Source organism: Miniopterus natalensis, chromosome 17 (genome assembly GCF_054644295.1).
Source record: "Miniopterus natalensis isolate mMinNat1 chromosome 17, mMinNat1.hap1, whole genome shotgun sequence".
In the NCBI taxonomy this organism is placed as follows: domain Eukaryota; kingdom Metazoa; phylum Chordata; class Mammalia; order Chiroptera; family Miniopteridae; genus Miniopterus; species Miniopterus natalensis.
Genome location: NC_142097.1, coordinates 12075815 through 12093390, shown reverse-complemented (window position 1 = coordinate 12093390; position 17576 = coordinate 12075815). Strand labels below are relative to the sequence as shown.

General features: G+C 54.5%; 1 protein-coding gene across 1 annotated transcript in view; it reads left to right on the top strand.

Moving 5' to 3' along the window:
* Positions 1-17576, top strand: part of PITPNM3 (PITPNM family member 3) — an 84685-nt gene that overhangs the window by 62206 nt on the left and 4903 nt on the right. Inside the window, exons 8-18 of the mRNA XM_087826478.1 lie at positions 178-300; positions 735-916; positions 3304-3476; positions 4758-4928; positions 6241-6435; positions 6958-7106; positions 10000-10116; positions 12882-12998; positions 13345-13493; positions 13758-13907; positions 16953-17136. Coding sequence (XP_087682604.1) covers positions 178-300; positions 735-916; positions 3304-3476; positions 4758-4928; positions 6241-6435; positions 6958-7106; positions 10000-10116; positions 12882-12998; positions 13345-13493; positions 13758-13907; positions 16953-17136 — 1710 coding nt within the window. The remainder of the gene's footprint in view (positions 1-177; positions 301-734; positions 917-3303; positions 3477-4757; positions 4929-6240; positions 6436-6957; positions 7107-9999; positions 10117-12881; positions 12999-13344; positions 13494-13757; positions 13908-16952; positions 17137-17576) is intronic.

Genomic DNA, 17576 nt, shown 5'->3' with positions numbered 1-17576 from the left:
ACCCCTGACCCTAACCTGGTCCTGTCCTCAGGCTGACCTTTGGACCAGAATGAGCACCCTTCTCCAGGCTTCCCTGGGACAGGTTCCTTGTTATCCAGGTGACCTGCACTCTGGATGGGTGTGGGGGTAAGGGGTCAGCAGTGGCCAGGCCTGTAGTCTCAGCTGTGCCTTCTGCAGGTGTGTCTCATCGGGGACTGTGTGGGGGGCCTCCTGGCCTTCGACGCCATCTGCTACAGTGCGGGGCCCTCGGGTGACAGCCCTGGCAGCAGCAGCCGGAAGGGGAGCACCAGCAGCACACAGGTGCGGGCCAGAGGGTGGGAATGGTGGAGGGGTCTGTCCTGGGGAGCAGGGGCCTCTCTGAGGGCAGTAGTGTTACCCTTGACGTGTGTACCATGAAACCTAGGTTATAAAGTATGTATTGTATCCCAGTCTTACAAAAGTAGCAAGAGATTACTACCATAGGCAAGGAAACTGAGGCCCAGAGTGGGCTAATTTAGGGTTGGGTCCCTAGGTAGCTGCCCAAAGTCACCTTAAATTGCTAATCCCTTTGGATGCGGGAGACAGCCCTGTGACTAAAGTCCCACCACTACTGCATGGTGGCTTTCGTGATCCTTTTGGAAGACGTACTGCCTCTCAAGTCTAGGAGAAAAGGGTTCCTTGTGCCTGGGGGAGGAGGCAGGGCCCCAGAGTCTCCAGTGACTGCAGCACCCTCCTGTCCTCTCTTGGTCCCAAAGGACACCCCAGTGGCAGAGGAGGAGTGCAGTCTGGCCAGCAGCAAGCGGCTCAGCAAAAGCAGCATTGACATCTCTAGCGCGTTGGAAGATGAGGAGCCCAAGAGGCCGTTGCCACGGAAACAGAGCGATTCCTCTACCTATGACTGCGAGGCCATCACCCAGCATCACGCCTTCCTATCAAGGTGACCGCTCCCTGTGCCCTGCCTTCCTTCCGGCAAAGCGTCCAGGGCAGAGAGCACCTTGACTTAGAATCAGATGGGTGGCTTAGGACCAGTCATATGACCTAGGTCTTTCCATGGGGGCCCAGGGACAAGCGCTGAGACCAAGGCCACTCCCCATGGACCCTGGGCTGAGACCCTGGACCCTGCACTCCGCCTCTGCTCCACTCCAACTTTCAGAGAGAGGGGACAACCAGTCTCACATGCCTGAGCCTCAGTTTCATCTTCTGCAAATTGGTAAATGCTGCCCAGCCTACATTTCTGATGGTTTTAAGAATCTGGTGAAAGAAAAGATCATTGTAAGTGTGTTTTGTGAGCGACTTCAGGTGTGTGTTCTTCCTATTTCAGAACTTTCCTGGGATCACACAGCCAGTGACTGAAGAGCTGGACTCAGCACTCTGGCTTCCCAATCCCCAGCACACAACACACTTTTCCATGTAGGCTGTGCAGGGCTCTCCACAGAACTGTGCACCCTCTAACCTTCTAGAAGAGTCATGTTCCTCAACACTGGCTAACCGAATTATCTGCACGTTTATTCAGGATACAAGTGGGTACAGAGCACAGACCCAAACCTGGGGGAGTGCCTCTTCCTTCCTCCCTTTCTGCTCCATTCCTTCCTCCGTCTCTCCTCCCTTGTTTCTTATACAAGTGAGAAGTAGCAGGAGGTCAGTTCAGCATTTGGAAAATAGACCATCTCACCACCCAGAGGGAACCGCTGCTAACGCTTTGGGGTGATTTTCTTTCAGCATATTTTTGTACATGCTTTGCATTGAGTTTTACTTAAAAAAACACAAACACACCACCCCTTATACTGTGATCTTTTCCCCCATATAATTAAAAATATTTGATAGATATTCTTAATAATATTTTATTGAGTAAATGGACACATTTCCTTAATCACAGTCATTGGACACTTTGGCTTTTTCCAGTTCTTCAAAATTATAAATAGCGCCCTGGTGACGACCTTTGTGCATAAACATCTATGTACATATTAGGGTTATTTTATTCGCATGGATTCCTAGAGGAGGAATTATTAGGTCAAAGGCTCTGCATAGTTAAATCCCTGGCTATTTAAAGCCCCTCTGACAGATGATTCTTTAGAAAAGCGATTATTTTTCAAGTCTGGGTTGCAAAGTAAAATCTCCACATTTCTAGTTCATCCTTGAAAAATCCTTTAAGAAAGCCCCAAATCTGGAGAGTGACAAGAAGCCGAAGGCTTTCAGTAGCTGGTCCAACACAGGCAGCTTTCCCTCTGGTGCAGGGACAGATGGCTGTTTCTTTGGCAATTAAGTAGTTGGCGTGTGGTTAGGGACCATGCTGTACATGAAATATGTATTGTTAAACACCAGCGTCATCGTTCTCACAGGGAGATGCTCATGCCACGAGAAGCAGAGGCGTGTGGCATGCAGGACCCTCGCTCACACGCTGCTTCAATCGTGATCCCTAAAATCCCCTTTCTTCTCTGACTGGAGTATGTTGGTTGAATCTGCATTCAGTTAATTGATTCATCAATCATATAACCCCACCAGATTGTCTTAAACTCAAAGCTGTACTCAAATGCCAGCGGGAAGGCCAGGGAGGGCCCCGGTTTTCCTGCCCATCCTGGGCAGCCTGCTCAAGGCCTGTGGCTAAACATCAACTTGAACTCTCTGGGGGAAGTGAGTGCCCGGGATGCAAATGATTGAGTTCTGTGTCTTGTCATTTTCTCTCTAAGCTCTGCTTCATCTGCAGGCTGGAGGGGAGGGAAGACCAAGCTGTGTGCATCTGTGTCTGCAGGTTGCCTAGAACATGAGTTACAGCGAAAGCCCTAGTCCTGGCAGGACTGACATCAGCCAGCTGGTCTGTATATTGGCCAGCTGGGCTTCCCTAGTAGATGGTGCAGGAACTCGCCTTGTGGCCATCACAAAACCAGCACGATGGGGCAGGCCTGCCAGTGCGTAGGAGGCTTAGGTGTTCTCAGGGTCTTGGCTGGTTTTAGTGCATCAGGTTTCACTGGCCACATGCATTTGTTTAGGTGCCACCTACGGCTGCTTGCACGCTACACGGCGGAGTGAAGTAGATGTGATGGAGACCATATGGTCCTCAAAGTCTAAAATACTTACCATCTGGCCCTTTACGGAAAAAGTTGGCTGATGACCCCTGCCTTAGCTAAGTGGTGGCCAGGCCTCAGTGGCCAGTGCTGAGATGGTTGCCAACTTGTGTTGATGGCATCCAATGAGTGGACTCTGGTTCTGGGCCCTGCCCCAGAGATGGAGGGCTGGGCTCTCCACACCCAGACTTCAACTGTCCTGCTAAGTGAGTGCTTCACTCTAACCCTAACCTCATTTCTCTTCCCCCCCACCCCCCGGCAGCATCCACTCGAACATGATGAAGGATGAGGCGGAGCTCCCTGTGGCAGGGGCATCCCAGCTCCCGGAGGTCAGCCTGGGCCGGTTGGACTTCGACGTGTCTGACTTCTTTCTCTTTGGCTCGCCCCTCGGCCTGGTCCTGGCCATGCGGAGGACGGTGCTGCCTGGGCTGGACGGTGAGTGTCGCACGGTCTGGGGGCTGAGAGGCCTTTGTGTCACTAGCCCACTGTGTCAGGTCCTCAAATTGGGGAGAGTGGGGGGTGGGGGCAGGGGCGGGGAAGGTCATAGAGTTGGGGAAGGTGGACAGAGAAGAGAAGAAGGGGGGAGGGGAGAGGAGGAAGAATGGGGTAGTTTCCTTAGATGGAGCAAAGGTGAGGTAGCCTCTGGTGGACTTTCCATGTCACATGCCCCTGGCCGATTCGTGGCCCTGTTGTTCAGTTGTCATGCTCCATGGGAAGAGAAACCATAAATATTTGCCCTGTTGCACCCACTCCTTCCTTCCCCAGAGCCTAGGCAGACCCACTGCAGCCAGGTCCATCTTAGTGATCCCTACTTATAGCCAGGCCCCTCTCAGTGCCTTTGCTCATCCAGTACACACAGCCTTGAATGCCCTCCCCCCTCATTCCTCTAAAATGCACTCCGAGATGATTTGCACCAGCAGGTGGTTAAGCCATGATTCTGAAGATGCAGGAGGCTGGAGACACCTTGGAGATGGACAGACCAGGGCTTCTAAAACTTCTTTTGTCCCAACTCTCACTGATGACCTACAATACAGGACAGAGAAGCAGGGAGGGGCTCTGCATGAAGCGGGGAGAGGAGACAGAGTCCCACTGCTGCCCTGATGTCACTAAGGAACCCTAGGCCTCCCTGGATGTGGACAGTCCTGCACCCTGACATAGAGAGACAGGGAGACGCACTGAGGAGGAGGAGCCTCGGTGGAAACACCTGCTGGTCTGTGGGAGACATGTACTGCTGGCCCTGGCAAACCAAGAACTCTACCCCAGGCCAAGGAATTGAGTGGGGGCCAGAGGAAGGGGCAGCTGATCTTGGCTGAAAGACCCTGGATTGGCTTCACAGGTCAGATAGCAACTAAGTGAAAACTGGAAGAATTTAAAGGACTTTGACCAGTGGAGATAGTGGGGAAAGGGCCTGCTAGGAAGGGGCGGCTTGAGCCAAGGCTCAGAGAAAGGCACCCAGCAGGACTGACTGGGAGTTTCCCATGGCCACCGTGGCTGCCCTGCTGGGCGCCCATAGCAGGGCTCCCAGGTAGGGCAGACTGGCAAGACCTTGAATGCCAAACTGAGCGTAATGGCTGTGATCCTGCTGGTGGCAGGGAGCTGTGGCATTCCTTGAGCAGAGGAGCAGGTTACTCAAAGCTGCACTCAAGCTGCACTTAGAAGCCTTCTAAGGCCAAGTGAGCAGGTGCTAGCAAGGGGCTTCCCTGTGTATTCTCCCAGGGTTCCAGGTGCGTCCTGCCTGCAGCCAGGTCTACAGCTTCTTCCACTGCGCAGACCCCTCTGCCTCACGGCTTGAGCCGCTGCTGGAGCCCAAGTTCCACCTGGTGCCACCCGTCAGCGTGCCCCGCTACCAGAGATTCCCACTGGGCGACGGACAGTCCCTCCTCCTCGGTAGGCTCTTGGGGAGTGTGAGAGAGCGTGCTGAGCCAGAAGCTGTCCCAGCCAGGTGGCACTCCAGGGTCGCCATCTCAAGTCCAGCCTCTCCAGGCTGTCAGCTGATGGAGCGACTAGACCCAACTGAGCAGGGGCTGTATGCTCTTGGGGAATAAAACAGGCAAACAGTGGACTCACTTGCTTCCCAAACAGCCCACTTGGGCGAGCACCTGCTCTGTTGGAGGCATCTGGGGGCTCAGAGACCCAAGCTCTGCTCCCTGATAAGCGCCTGTCTAAGCTCCTGAGTCTGGGGCCAGCATAAGACTCGAGCTGTCAGACCTGATGGAAAGTCCCGGGGCCCAGCTGAGGGCTGTTGCCCAGTGCCCAGCCTGGACTCTGAGGCTCAGAGCAGGGAGTATCTCACCCTGGTAGGCTTCACAAAGAGGCGGCTTCTGACCAAGGCATTTGGACAGGTGGAGAAGAGCTGGAGGATGGGGTTGGAGGAAAGAACAGTGGAAGCAAGGGCAGGTGGGTTTGGGGGAGGGCCAGTGGCCTCCAGGGCTCAAGTGGGGTGAGCTGGGCATAAACTGGAGTGAGGTCAAGGGGAGGCCTGTAGTGGACAGTCGGGGCTTAGAGATGTGAGCCTTGGCTCCATACCCCAGAGCCTGTTCAGAGGTGTGGGGCAGACTGAGGGGGGAGTGCTATGGATGTGGCTCATTCAGGATTTAAAACTAACCCCACCTTGTTTCAATGAAAACTCAATTTCCAAAGCTCTGCTTTGTCAGAATCTTCCACAGACAAAAGAGGCTCTAAAACCTCCCTCCCCCCTCCCTCTTTGGTCAGGACATACCCCCACCACCAGGGAGCACCCTAGCTCCCAGGCTGCGGTCCCCAGGGAGCACCCTAGCTCCCAGGCTGCGGTCCCCATTTACTTCTGGGCTCAGCCACAGTCCCTTGTAGCTCAGGAGAGAAGCTGGATACAAGAGCACATGGTTATGGGTCACCTGTGACCTCAGCTGGTGCTTGGAGGGCACTCCCCAGAGGCCTCCTCGGCGGTTCTATTAAGGGAGAGGTGATGGTTGGGACCCTGACCTGTGCTGCGTAACCCACAGCTTAGAGGACTTGAGACCCAGCAATGCACTGTGGGAAAGGAGTCAAAACCAGGTTCAGGAGGCCGAGAGATGCAGGTTGCCCGTCGGGCAGGCGAGAGAGCAGGGCCGGGGTGGGTGAGCTCTGAGCACCCAGACTCCCACCCAGCATGGCTGGCACAGCACGGGTGGCTCCATTGGAAACATGCTGCTCGGCCCTGACTGTGAAATTCTCCCTCCAGCTGATGCCCTGCACACCCACAGCGCCCTCTTCCTGGAGGGCAGCTCCCAGGGAAGCCCGCCTCTTGTGGACGCCCCCGCCTCGCCCACCCAGGCCCGGAGGTCCCAGTCCCTGGGGCGGAGGGTGAGCCAGGGCAGCTCGAACAGCGAGAGCTCAGAGTCCTCGGACAGCCTGGCCCCCGTTGGCATCTCCTGCAGTGAGTGAGGGTCTTCTGGGGCCCTCCTTGGGTTCAGGGGAGCGAGACCTTCCCCTGGGTGGCTGCTGGTCCACTGCCAGAGCTGCTGAGGGCAGGGGAGGGGTAATGGAAACCCAGACTGAACTGTGACCTCAGAGAGAACTTTGACCCCTGTCTGTGCACTGAGCTGTGACCTCTCCAGGCATAGACTGAGCTCTGACCACAGCCAGAGCCCTGATCCAACGTTCAGTTTCCACTGGGAACCCTGCTGACCAGCAGCCCTGGGGTGGGGCTGTGGACGCCTCCATGGGTCCCCATTCCTAGGGACCAGTCTGCAGCACGTGTCCTAGAGGATGGGAGGGCGAGAGGTGGGAAGGGAAGCAGCGTAAGTCCCAGAGCTAGTTTTGATCTGGGTGCTGGCCTCAAACTTGTGCCCCCAGTGGGACGCCCACCACTGTGTCTGTGCAACAGGGTGTCACACTGCCCCTTGGGTCAAGGCCCCAGGTGGTCTACTCTGTCCTCACCTCCGTCTTGACCCCACAGTCACGGCCAAGTGGTGGGGTGCCAAGCGCATCGACTATGCCCTGTACTGCCCGGAGGTCCTCACAGCCTTCCCCACTGTGGCACTGCCCCACCTCTTCCACGCCAGCTACTGGGAGTCCACGGACGTGGTGGCCTTCATCCTGAGACAGGTACTGCGCCCCTTGTCTGGGCTCCGCCTGCAGGGCCCTCTGGAGGGTCCCATCCTTCTGTGTCTGGAGAAGAGGTGTACCCTGCAGGCCACGTCGGCCATCGGGAAGTCATTGGAGCACCCAGCCAAGTGGGGGGGTGACATAGCCAGACAGTGGGCTTCATAAAGAGAGCTGGCTTCTGGCTAATGGTCGGGTGCTTTCTAGAAAATCAAATAGAAACTACATAGGAAAATGTACCCCAGTTTCAACTTGGAGACTGGAGTTATAGATGTCTGCTCCCTGTGGTCTCATTGTCCTCACCTGTAGACAGGCAGGCGGAGCAGAGGCCAGTGACTGAGGGAAAGCCTTGTGTGTGTGTGGGGGGAGGGGGTTAGGTCACCTGTAGACTCCGTGGCCAAGGTCAGGAGTTTGATGTTATGCGGGGTCCAATCAGAGGCTATTGCAGAGTTCTGAGCAAGGGACAGATATCCACTGACTTGTGTTTTTAGAAGAAAGGCCTGCTGCTGTTTGGGGGTGAGAAAGCATGAGGCCCTTCATGAGGTGAGCATAGGAGCCCGGATTCAAGAGGGCGGCTTGGGCTAAGGTGCTGGTAGTAGAGGTGCTGAGGGTTTGAGCTGGGCTGAGGGTCTGAGTTGTGAGGGTTTGAGTTGTGCTGAGGGTCTGAGTTGTGGGGAGCAATTGAGTTGCGGTGAGGGATTGAGATGTGCTGAGGGTCTGAGTTGTGGTGAGGGTCTGAGTTGCGGTGAGGATTTGAGTTGTGGTGAGGAATTGAGATGTGCTGAGGGTCTGAGTTGTGGTGAGGGTCTGAGTTGCGGTGAGGGTTTGAAATGTGCTGAGAGTTTGAGTTGTGCTGAAGGTTTGAGCTGTGGTGACAGGACTTGCTGGCGTCTGAGCTGTGAGGGAGAGGGCAGGCCAACAGCTCTTGCTCCACCTGAACACTTCCAGTAGTGCCATCCCTTAGGGTTGGGAAGAGCAGGACTGGGGGTGGGGTGGGGACTGAGTCTTGGATCTGGGCCTGGGAGGGTGAGATGCCTGCTAGATGTTGAGAGGGAAGGTGAGTGGAAAGTCTGGAGTTTAGGGAGATGTTAGATAAAATGTGGATGATCAGCTCAGCCGGTGTGGCTCAGTGGTTGAGCATTGACCTATGGTCCAGGAGACCGAGGTTTGATTCCTGGTCAGGGCACATGCCTGGGTTTCAGACTCGATCCTCAGCAGGGGGCATGCAGGAGGCAGCTGATCAATGACTCCCTCATCATTGATGTTTCTGTCCTTCTCTCCCTCTCCCTTCCTGTCTCTCTGAAATCAATAAAAATATATTTTAAAAATAATGTGGGCGATCAGAGCTTGGATGGCATTTAAAGCCAGTGATGGCTACATGCTTTGGTTCTGACACCAATTCCAGTCCATGGTTTCTTCCCACACCAAGCAGATCTCCAACACCAGCCAGTGTCTTACACAACTCACCTCCGACACTGCTTACCTGGAAATAGCTCAGCTCCCTCAGGGTAGTGGTTCAGTCCCACACGTCTGACCCTCAACCCCCTCAGATGCCAATCACAAGTCCTGGGTGTCACCTTGGCTTCTGAGGGACTGATCAAGGTTCCAGTGACCTCTCCTTCGGTTTGATGACTGTAATTTGCCAGAGGGGCTCACAGGACTCAGAGACACATTTTCCTTACTAGATTACTGGTTTATTTTGTTAAAAGGATGTAACTCAGGAACAGCCAGATGGAAGGGACGCATAGGGCAAGGTGTGGGGAAGTGGTGGGAGCTTCCCTGCCCTCACCAGGGGCAATGCTCTTCCCAAATCTCCGAGTGCTTACCAAGCCGGCAGCTCTGCGAACCTATTTGGAGGTTGTTATGGAGGCTTTATTAATAGGCAGCAGTGATTAAATCATTGGCCACTGGCCATCGATCCAGCCTCCAGCCCCTCTCCCCCCTTTGGAGGTTAGGAGTTGGGACTGAAAGTTCAAACCTTCTATTCACAAGGTTCATTTTCCTGGCAACCAGCCCCCAAAGTCACCTCACTAACAAAAGACACCTTTGTTGCTCTCTCATGATTTTGGAAATTACAAAGGTTTTAGGAGTTCCAGGCCATAAATGGGGATAAAAAACAAATATATATTTCTTACAATAAATCACACCACCACAGAACTGAGGGAATTTCCATAGATGGAGAAGTTCCAGGCTGAGTCCTGCAGCTCCATGGGGGAGAGAGGAGGCCCGGAAGGAGACAACCCCTGAGGTCAGAGGAGAGCTGAGGGCGGATGGGTGAGAGCGGACCTTTGAGTCGGGCAGAATGGAAGTCACCACTGGTGGCTTTGGTGAGAATGGCTTCCACGGAGCCATGGGACAGAGGCCTGATTGGATTGGGCAGAGGGAAGAGGCGGGCAGGGAGGGGAGACAGAGCATAGGGTAAGGGAGAGCAGAGACGTGTGATGGACACTGGAGAGACACAGGGGTCCTAGGGAGTGTGTTTTTTCCTTTTTTAAAAGTGATCATAGTTACAGTATATTTATGTGAAAAAGAGATTGATGGTTCAGCAGGGAGGGACTAACCAGTTTCTTAGCACTGAGAGGGAGTGGGCAGGAGCAATGACCTTGAGTAGGCAGGAGGGCCTGGGATCAGGGCTTCAGCGGCCTTAGGTGAGGGCCACCTACGAAACAGGAGGGAAGGCAGAGAGTGGGTGCAGATGCAGGGAGCTGTTAAGTTTGTGTGTGGAGGGTAGAGACTGCTCCCAGGCCTGAGAGCATTTGGGTCCTGGGTCTCCAGCCTCCGGAGGGTTCCAAGCTGGGAGGGCAGGGGGCCTGGGGGTGGGCCCTCTGCCTGACACCTGGGAAGGAGGGGAGGCCTTGCAATGGCCTGACCTGGAGCCCTGCTTGGTGTCTATCAGGTGATGCGCTATGAGAGTGTGACCGTCAAGGAGAGCACTGGCTTGGATCCTGCTGCCCTGAGCCCCGCTAACCCCCGGGAGAAGTGGCTTCGTAAGAGGACCCAGGTCAAGCTGCGGGTATGTGCTTGTTAGAGTGACACACTGGTTGGGATGTGGCCTCAGGGAGGTGGGGCTGCCCTGGGGGCTGGGGCATCCACATGGCAGGTAAGGCCTTTGATTTGCCCTTCAGGGCTGAGCACTCACACATGCAGGACTTCATGCTTAGATGAGGTTCATAGTGCTGCAGTGGGGGGTGGGGTAAATGTGAGGTGGGAGAGCCAGTTCCAGGTGGCCTGACTCCACAGGAGCCCCAAGAATAAGGGTCCTGGTCACTGGGGCTGGTGAGATGCCAATTATGGAGTGACTGCTCTATGCCAGGCCTCTGTAGGTGCGGATGTGAATTGGAAAGATTCCTGCCCATGGTCACGGGGCTCACAGTCTGACTCACCAAATATGGTCTGGAGAGATATTTGCTGTGACAGACGGAGACAAAGATTAGGAGGAAGATAGAAAAAAGAATTGCAGGGCAGGCCATGCATGGCTTCCATGAAGAGTCACCTCTATAGGGTATTGAAGTATAAATAGGAGTTTGGTGTGTATACAACATTCATTTGTTTACTCAGTAAACAATCATCAGTGCCCTCTTTTAGGGAGTGAGTGGAGAATAGGCATTTACAGAAACAGCCACTGCTATGGGGGCACTTCCAGTCTGGTGGGACGATCAGACATAGACTCCACAAACTGTCCTGAAAGGTAGAAGGTGATCAGTGCTCCATGAATTGACTTTTTAGACATATTTATTGAGATATAACTCAGGTATCATACAATTTGCCCACTTAAAATTCAATAGATTTTAGTGTTTACAGATGAATGCAACCTTACACCTACAGTCAATTTTAGAATATTTTCATTAGCTCAAAAAGAAGCCCCTTACCCTTTAGCTATCATCCCCCTACTCCCATCTCCCCGCCCTAAGCGATCAGTAGTCTACTTTCTGTCTCTATAGATTTGCCTGTTCTGGACATTTCCCACAAACGGAACAATACAATATGTTGTCTTTTGTGTCTGGTTTCTTTCACCTAGCATAATGTTTCCAAAGTTCATCCATGTTATAACATGTACCAGTACTTCATTCCTTTTTATGGCTGAATAATATTTCATTATATGGATATACCACATTTTTGTTTATCCATTTATCAGTTTTTGGACATTTGGGTTGTTTCTCCCTCTTGTCTACTATGAATAATGCTGCTCTAAATATTTGTGTGCAGGTTTTTATGTGAACAGATGTTTTCATTTTTCCTAGGAAGTGGAATTGCTGGGTCAAACGGTAACTCTAGTTTAATGATTTGAGGAACTGCCAAACTTGTCTGAAGCAGTGACATCATTTTACATTCCCCTCAGCAGTGTATGAGGGTTCCGGCATCTCCACATCCTCGCCAACACTTGTTATTATCTGTCTCTTTGCCTCTAGTCATCCTAGTGGGTATGACTTGCGTTTCCCTGATGACTAGTGAGGTCGAGCATCTTTCCATATGTTTGTTTCCATGAATCAACTCTTCTCCCTCCTGTGTTCTGCACTGACAGAGTGTTCCCAGGCCAGGGTTAGCTTCCTCTTTGTGTCCACAAATCCCACCTAAGGGACCTGTGCAGACAAGGTGACTGCAAATGTTTGTTGAATTGAATTAAAATTCCATGGGAATTGAGAAGAGGTAGAGACCATATTTGGGAGGTCGAAGCAGTGTTTCTGGGACAGGACAAAGTTGAGTCGGGTCATAGTGGGTGGGCTGGAATATGGGGGCAGAGGGCCAGTGATAGCATGTAGAGTGGGAGGCCCAGTGTGAGCAAAAGCCTGGAGACCACTGCAGAGCCCACCTGGAAGGGCCGTAGGGGTCTGGAAGGGGAGCAGCAGGAAAGAAGACTGAAAAGCTTGCCCAGGCCAGGCTTCAACGCTGAGCTCAGGATTTGGACTTCATCCAGAGGGCAATGGTGTTAACAGACTTGTGCTTTATAAAGCTGATGGATCTGCCAGGGGATTATTCTTGAATAAGGAGCTTCATTAAGAAGCTATTAGCAGAGCCCAGGCGAGAGGTAACATGGGTGTGGGGAGAGATGCCACATGGGCAGGCATGTAAGGGAAGGGCCACCAGACCGAGTGACTTGGGTGTTGAAGCCAAGCCTAGAGTGGGGGGTGGGGGTTGGTGGGGTGGTTGGGCCAAGGAAATGAGCTGCGGAATGAATTGAAACTGGAGGGCAGAAAGGTGGGGATGTTGGGATGATTACAGATAAAATGATGCAATGTCGGGGATGGCTCCAAAGTCATCTGGGTGGGGTCGGGTGGGGATTCAGCAAGGGAAGGACAGCGGAGTGGCTGCGAGGGGGTAAGCGGAGGAGCTGGGGTCAGGCACACGAGACTTTGTTGCCCGATTCTCTCTACTCCTGTACGTTTGAAATCTTCCATTAAGAAAGGACGGTGGTAAGTGGCTGTCGACTGTGAGCAGAGATGTGGAAGGAAGCGGAGAAGCTGCCCCGCAGTTCCCAGCTTAGGGACTAGGAGGATGACCAGCTGCGAGGACTGGCGGTTCCTCGGGGCATGGGGAGAATCGAGAGCTGAGAATGCTCATCTCCAGGGACCCTGGGGCTCCTGGGAGGTGGCATTAGGGTCTAAGGGGCTGGTTTTCTTGTGGGTTCCATGGGAACGCGTCTCGGAAGCTCTAATGGGGGTTGATGGGGAGGCAGGATGTGGCAGGTCCAAGTCCCTCCAGCGAATCCTAAGGACAATGCAATGAAAACGCAAGGCCCAGCCCCACTTGCAGAGGCTGAGCTGTTTTCTGTCCTTCCAGAATGTCACCGCTAACCACCGGGCCAATGACGTCATTGCTGCCGAGGACGGCCCCCAGGTCCTGGTGGGACGGTTCATGTACGGGCCCCTGGATATGGTGGCTCTGACGGGAGAGAAGGTAAGGAGGCTGGGCCATCCCTGCTTTGACTGACCACACGAGCACCAAGGGCCTCGTGGTACCTCATGGCACGTGGGGTGAGGGCTCTGGGGGCGCTGAGCTGGCAGACACTCACCTGCCGGGGAGGTCAGGGAGGGTGAGCCAGGAGCCAGGGCTGAACTGGGTGCATCTGAGAGGCTAATGTGGCTGCAGTGGAGGGAGAGGGTGGTAGGAGCCAGGAAGCGTCAGGCAGGAGCCCAAGCTCCGGAGCCTGCTGTCTTGGCAGAGCGCTCCTGGCCGAGCCCCTGAGCCAAGCCTGCAGCCCCCCAGCCTTCAGTGAATTCCCTGGCCCCCTTGCTGCCTGCAGGTGGACATCCTGGTGATGGCAGAACCGTCCTCAGGCCGCTGGGTGCACCTGGACACGGAGATCACCAACAGCAGTGGCCGGATCACGTACAGCGTGCCGCGGCCCCGGCGCCTGGGTGTCGGCGTCTACCCCGTGAAGATGGTCGTCAGGTGAGACCCAGGAAGCACTCTCACGGTGGTGCACCCGTTGTCACGACCCTTCCAGCCAAGTCTATCCAGAAGATGGGGCCCTCGGTGCTCTCTTTCGGGCCTCAGCCCTGTCTGTGGGGAGAGAGAAAAATGGACAAGGTCACCATCAGATTCTCTTTGACCCTGGCCCCAGACTGAGCTCTGATCCAGTGGCTCTGACCTCTGGCCTCAGGCTAACAACCCCTGACCTTGAGCACATAGCTGACCACAGGTGGCACTTTTCAGAGGCGACCAGACCTGTGCGATGAGCTACCTCACGGTGCTGCCCCGCGGCATGGAGTGCGTGGTATTCAGCATCGACGGGTCCTTTGCGGCCAGCGTGTCCATCATGGGAAGTGACCCCAAGGTCCGGCCGGGGGCAGTGGACGTTGTTCGGTGAGTGCCACCCCTGTGCAAGGGACATGTCCTCCCCGCGCAGGAGCCAGCAGGCCTGGGGGAGGTGGGTGTTTTTCCCGGTTTCCTCTAGGAATGCCGCTGGCCTCTGGGCCAGGAGCCGGGAGCGCTGGCTTCACCTCCAGTATTAATTCACCCAGCGTCCTTGAACTCTCCCTGCCACTTTCTAGACCCCAGGCCCTCTCTCCCCCTGCCTGCCTGCCCTCCCTCCTCCGCTTATCCTAACACTGTCTGAGCATTCTTGGCAGGGAATCAGGCCCGGCCTCTCACATTCCCACCCCAATCAGGATGAATTCCGGTGTTCTGATGATCTCTTGCTGTGTCACAAATGGCTCCAAACATAGCTGCTTAAAATCATAATTTATTATTGTCTCATGGTTCTGCGGATTGACTGCGTTCTTTCGAAAGGTTCTCATGTGGGTCTCTCTAGCGATTTTGGTCAGAAGGTGGTCTGGGCTGGGGGTCATCTGAAGGCTCCCCGGGGCTGGATGTTCACGAGGGCTGGCTCCTGAATGCATATGTTGTTCCTCATCTGGGTGGCTCTATTTCCCCATGTGGCTGCTCCCCGTGGCTAGCCTGGGAGGTCTCAGGCTATTCAGACCTTGTACAAGGTGCTCAGCTTCCCCTGGTTCCTAGACACCCAGGTGGAAGCTGCGAGCCTTCTTCTGACCCAGCCTTGGGAGTCACAGTGTCCTTTCCACTGCTTTCTATTGGTTATAAGCTACTCGCAGGATCAGTCCAGATTCAGGGGGACAGGGCCACATAAAGGGACCTATGGCTCACTGAGGGGCCATCTTTCTAACCTAGCTAACATACAGTGCTAGTTGAGAGATGGGAGCTATTCTAGCGGGTTGGAGAAAGCATAGTAGGCTTCCTGAGAGAGGCAGTATTTGCGATAGCCGCTGAAGGATGTATGTATATATATTTTCAAACCATGCCATTGTACAAATATTGATTGATTTAGGCCAAGAAGGAGGTTGCAAGGTGACAGGGACAGAGAAGAGCAGAGCATGTGTGGGGAACAGGTGGGACAGGTTAGGGTACTTGGAATTTAGAGACCAGATTAGGAAGGGGCAGGAGGGTGGCTGGAAACACAGCCCCCCAGGGCTATTGTTTTGCTGAGACACAGGCAGAGGGTTTTGCCAATAGAAAAGCAAAAGAGGCTCCACTTCAGTTCTTCCAGCCCTCCTTGGCTCCCTCCACCCCTGCCTCCATCTACCCTTTCTTAAGTCAGGCTCTGTTGCGGGCACCGATGCAAAGAGAGGTCCTAGTAGGAGGAATCTCACAGTCCTGTGGGGAAAACAAGTCAGGGGCATGAGAAACTGATCCAGGACTCCAAGTGGTCAGAACCCTAAGAGTGGAACAGACCCTGGGTCCTGGGAGCTCTTAGTGTTGGGGTAGGGACTTTCCTGTCTCACCCCAGGAGCAGCGATCACTTTGGGGAAAGAATACTGGCCTGGCTCAGGGACTCCTAGGAGACTGCTGACCTCACGATGCCCACTGGCCCTGCGGGAACAGGTCAAGGACAGCCTCAATGTCATCTCAGGGGTCAACCTCTCCTGTATAAGGCTGGGCCATTTATTCCCATAACAACATCTTCTCCACTGCCCCCCTGTCCCCCACCGAACTCAGCATCCCACAGCTGGGAAGGGGAGGCTGTGGTTGGTCCCTCCTCTCTGAGGGTCCTTCCGGTGCTCTCACCTCCTTCCCCCGGGCTCCTGGGCCACTGTTGTGTTCTGCAAACCTTGCTGCTCATCAGAAGCTGCTTTTTGTCATCACAGGCCACTGGACCCCACCTCAGGACTAACCAGACTCCCTGGGGGTGACACTGGGGCCTGTGCATTGTTATAAAACCTCTTCAAATTTCTTAGATCATCTTCTAGGCCTGGAAACCCCCATCTATAGTAGCCAGTGGGTGGCTAGTGCCACAGAAGCTCCCAGACAAGTCTGCACTAATCTGACTTCTTACAGCCAGGATGCCTTGTGAAGGCAGCAGGGACACTACCCACTGTGCTGTGAGAGCACAGAGAAGAGATGCTGATTCAGCTTGGGAAGCAGGGAGGCCTTTCTGGAGGAGGGGGCCTGGAAAGATGGGAGGATGGGCATGTAAGGAAATGGAGCCATGAGGCCCTCTAGAGGAGGGGCGTGCAGTAGGAGAGCGCCAGGCTGGTCCAGGGCAGCCAAGCAGCTCCGTGTGACTGGGGGGAGGCCAGGCTCAAGGGCACAGCATGGAGGGACACTAGTGAGAGAGGGCTGTGACCTCAGGGCACGGGGGAACCAGGAATGGCTTTAGGCAAAGAAGTAATCAGGTTAGATTTGTGATTTACAAACATCACCGTGGTAACAGTACAGGGGATAATAGTACTGCAATTGTGTAGAGCACAGCAGGCCCAGAACGTTTGGGATTAATTCATTTCACCCTTAGGATGACCTGCACAGTAGTTGCTAATATTATCCCCATTTTGCAGAAGTGGAAACTGAAACCCTGGGGGTTAAGTAACCTGCCTAAGGTTGCACAGCCCAGGTTAGATTGAAGTGGGGGGAGTGGAGGCAAAGAGGCCTGCTAGGAGGCTCCTTAGTGGCCCCGGCAAGGCATGAGGCCTGAGCTAAGGATGAGACGTGGACTGAAGGGAGAACGTGCAGTAAAGACCCTGCCTGGTGGCATGAACGGCTGGCTCACTGATTGGAGGAGGAAGGAGAGGAAGGGGAGGAATCAAACGTGCTTGTCTCTGGCTCCAGAAACTTGAATTACATTGCCAGCACCAGAGAAGGGGACATGAGCAGCGGGGGCAGAAGTGGGGGGATCGGTTGGCTGTGACCATGCGGTGCCTTTGGACCATTCAAGAGAGACGTTCAGGACTCATGGGGGGCTCAACTGGGAGTGTGGGTTTGGGGTCCCCCTGGTTTTCCTGAGCACTCCTCGGAGCAGCCAATCCTGGTTTCTCAGGGAGGCAGCAGGTGGGGCAGGCCGCTGGGCAGCACCGGCTGGGTGTGGGCTGGACGCTGCGACGAATGCCCTCTCACCAGGCACTGGCAGGACCTGGGCTACATGATCCTCTACATCACCGGGCGGCCGGACATGCAGAAGCAGCGCGTGGTTTCCTGGCTGTCCCAGCACAACTTCCCGCAGGGCATGATCTTTTTCTCCGACGGGCTGGTGCACGACCCGCTGCGACAGAAGGCCATCTTCCTCCGCAACCTCGTGCAAGAGGTGAGCTGCCAGCCCCGGGCTGGGCTGTGGCCTGGGAGGGGGTGAGACCTCCAGGGCCCTCCTCCATACTCCCTCGACCCCAGTGGGCCCTCATCCATGTACCCCACCACCTCCTGTTGTGCATGTGGATGGCCAGTTTGCAAAGCACACAAGCGTGGATCTCGGTGGTTCCTTTTATAGCCTTTCCAGGTGGGTGTTGTTATCCTCAGTGACAGCTGAGAAAGGTGAGGCTCACAGACTTGCCCAAGATCTCAGAGTCAGGCTTTCACCCTTTTCATCTCCTCACCCTAAAGCCTGCACTCTGGTGTCTGCACTTGGTTGTTCATTCAACAGACACTTAAGGGTCTACTGTGCTTCTTACCTGTCCTCAGCCTTGGGGCCACCCAGAGACAAACAGAATGTGGGCTGTACTCTTCGGAGCTTTGACCCAGAGCTGCGGT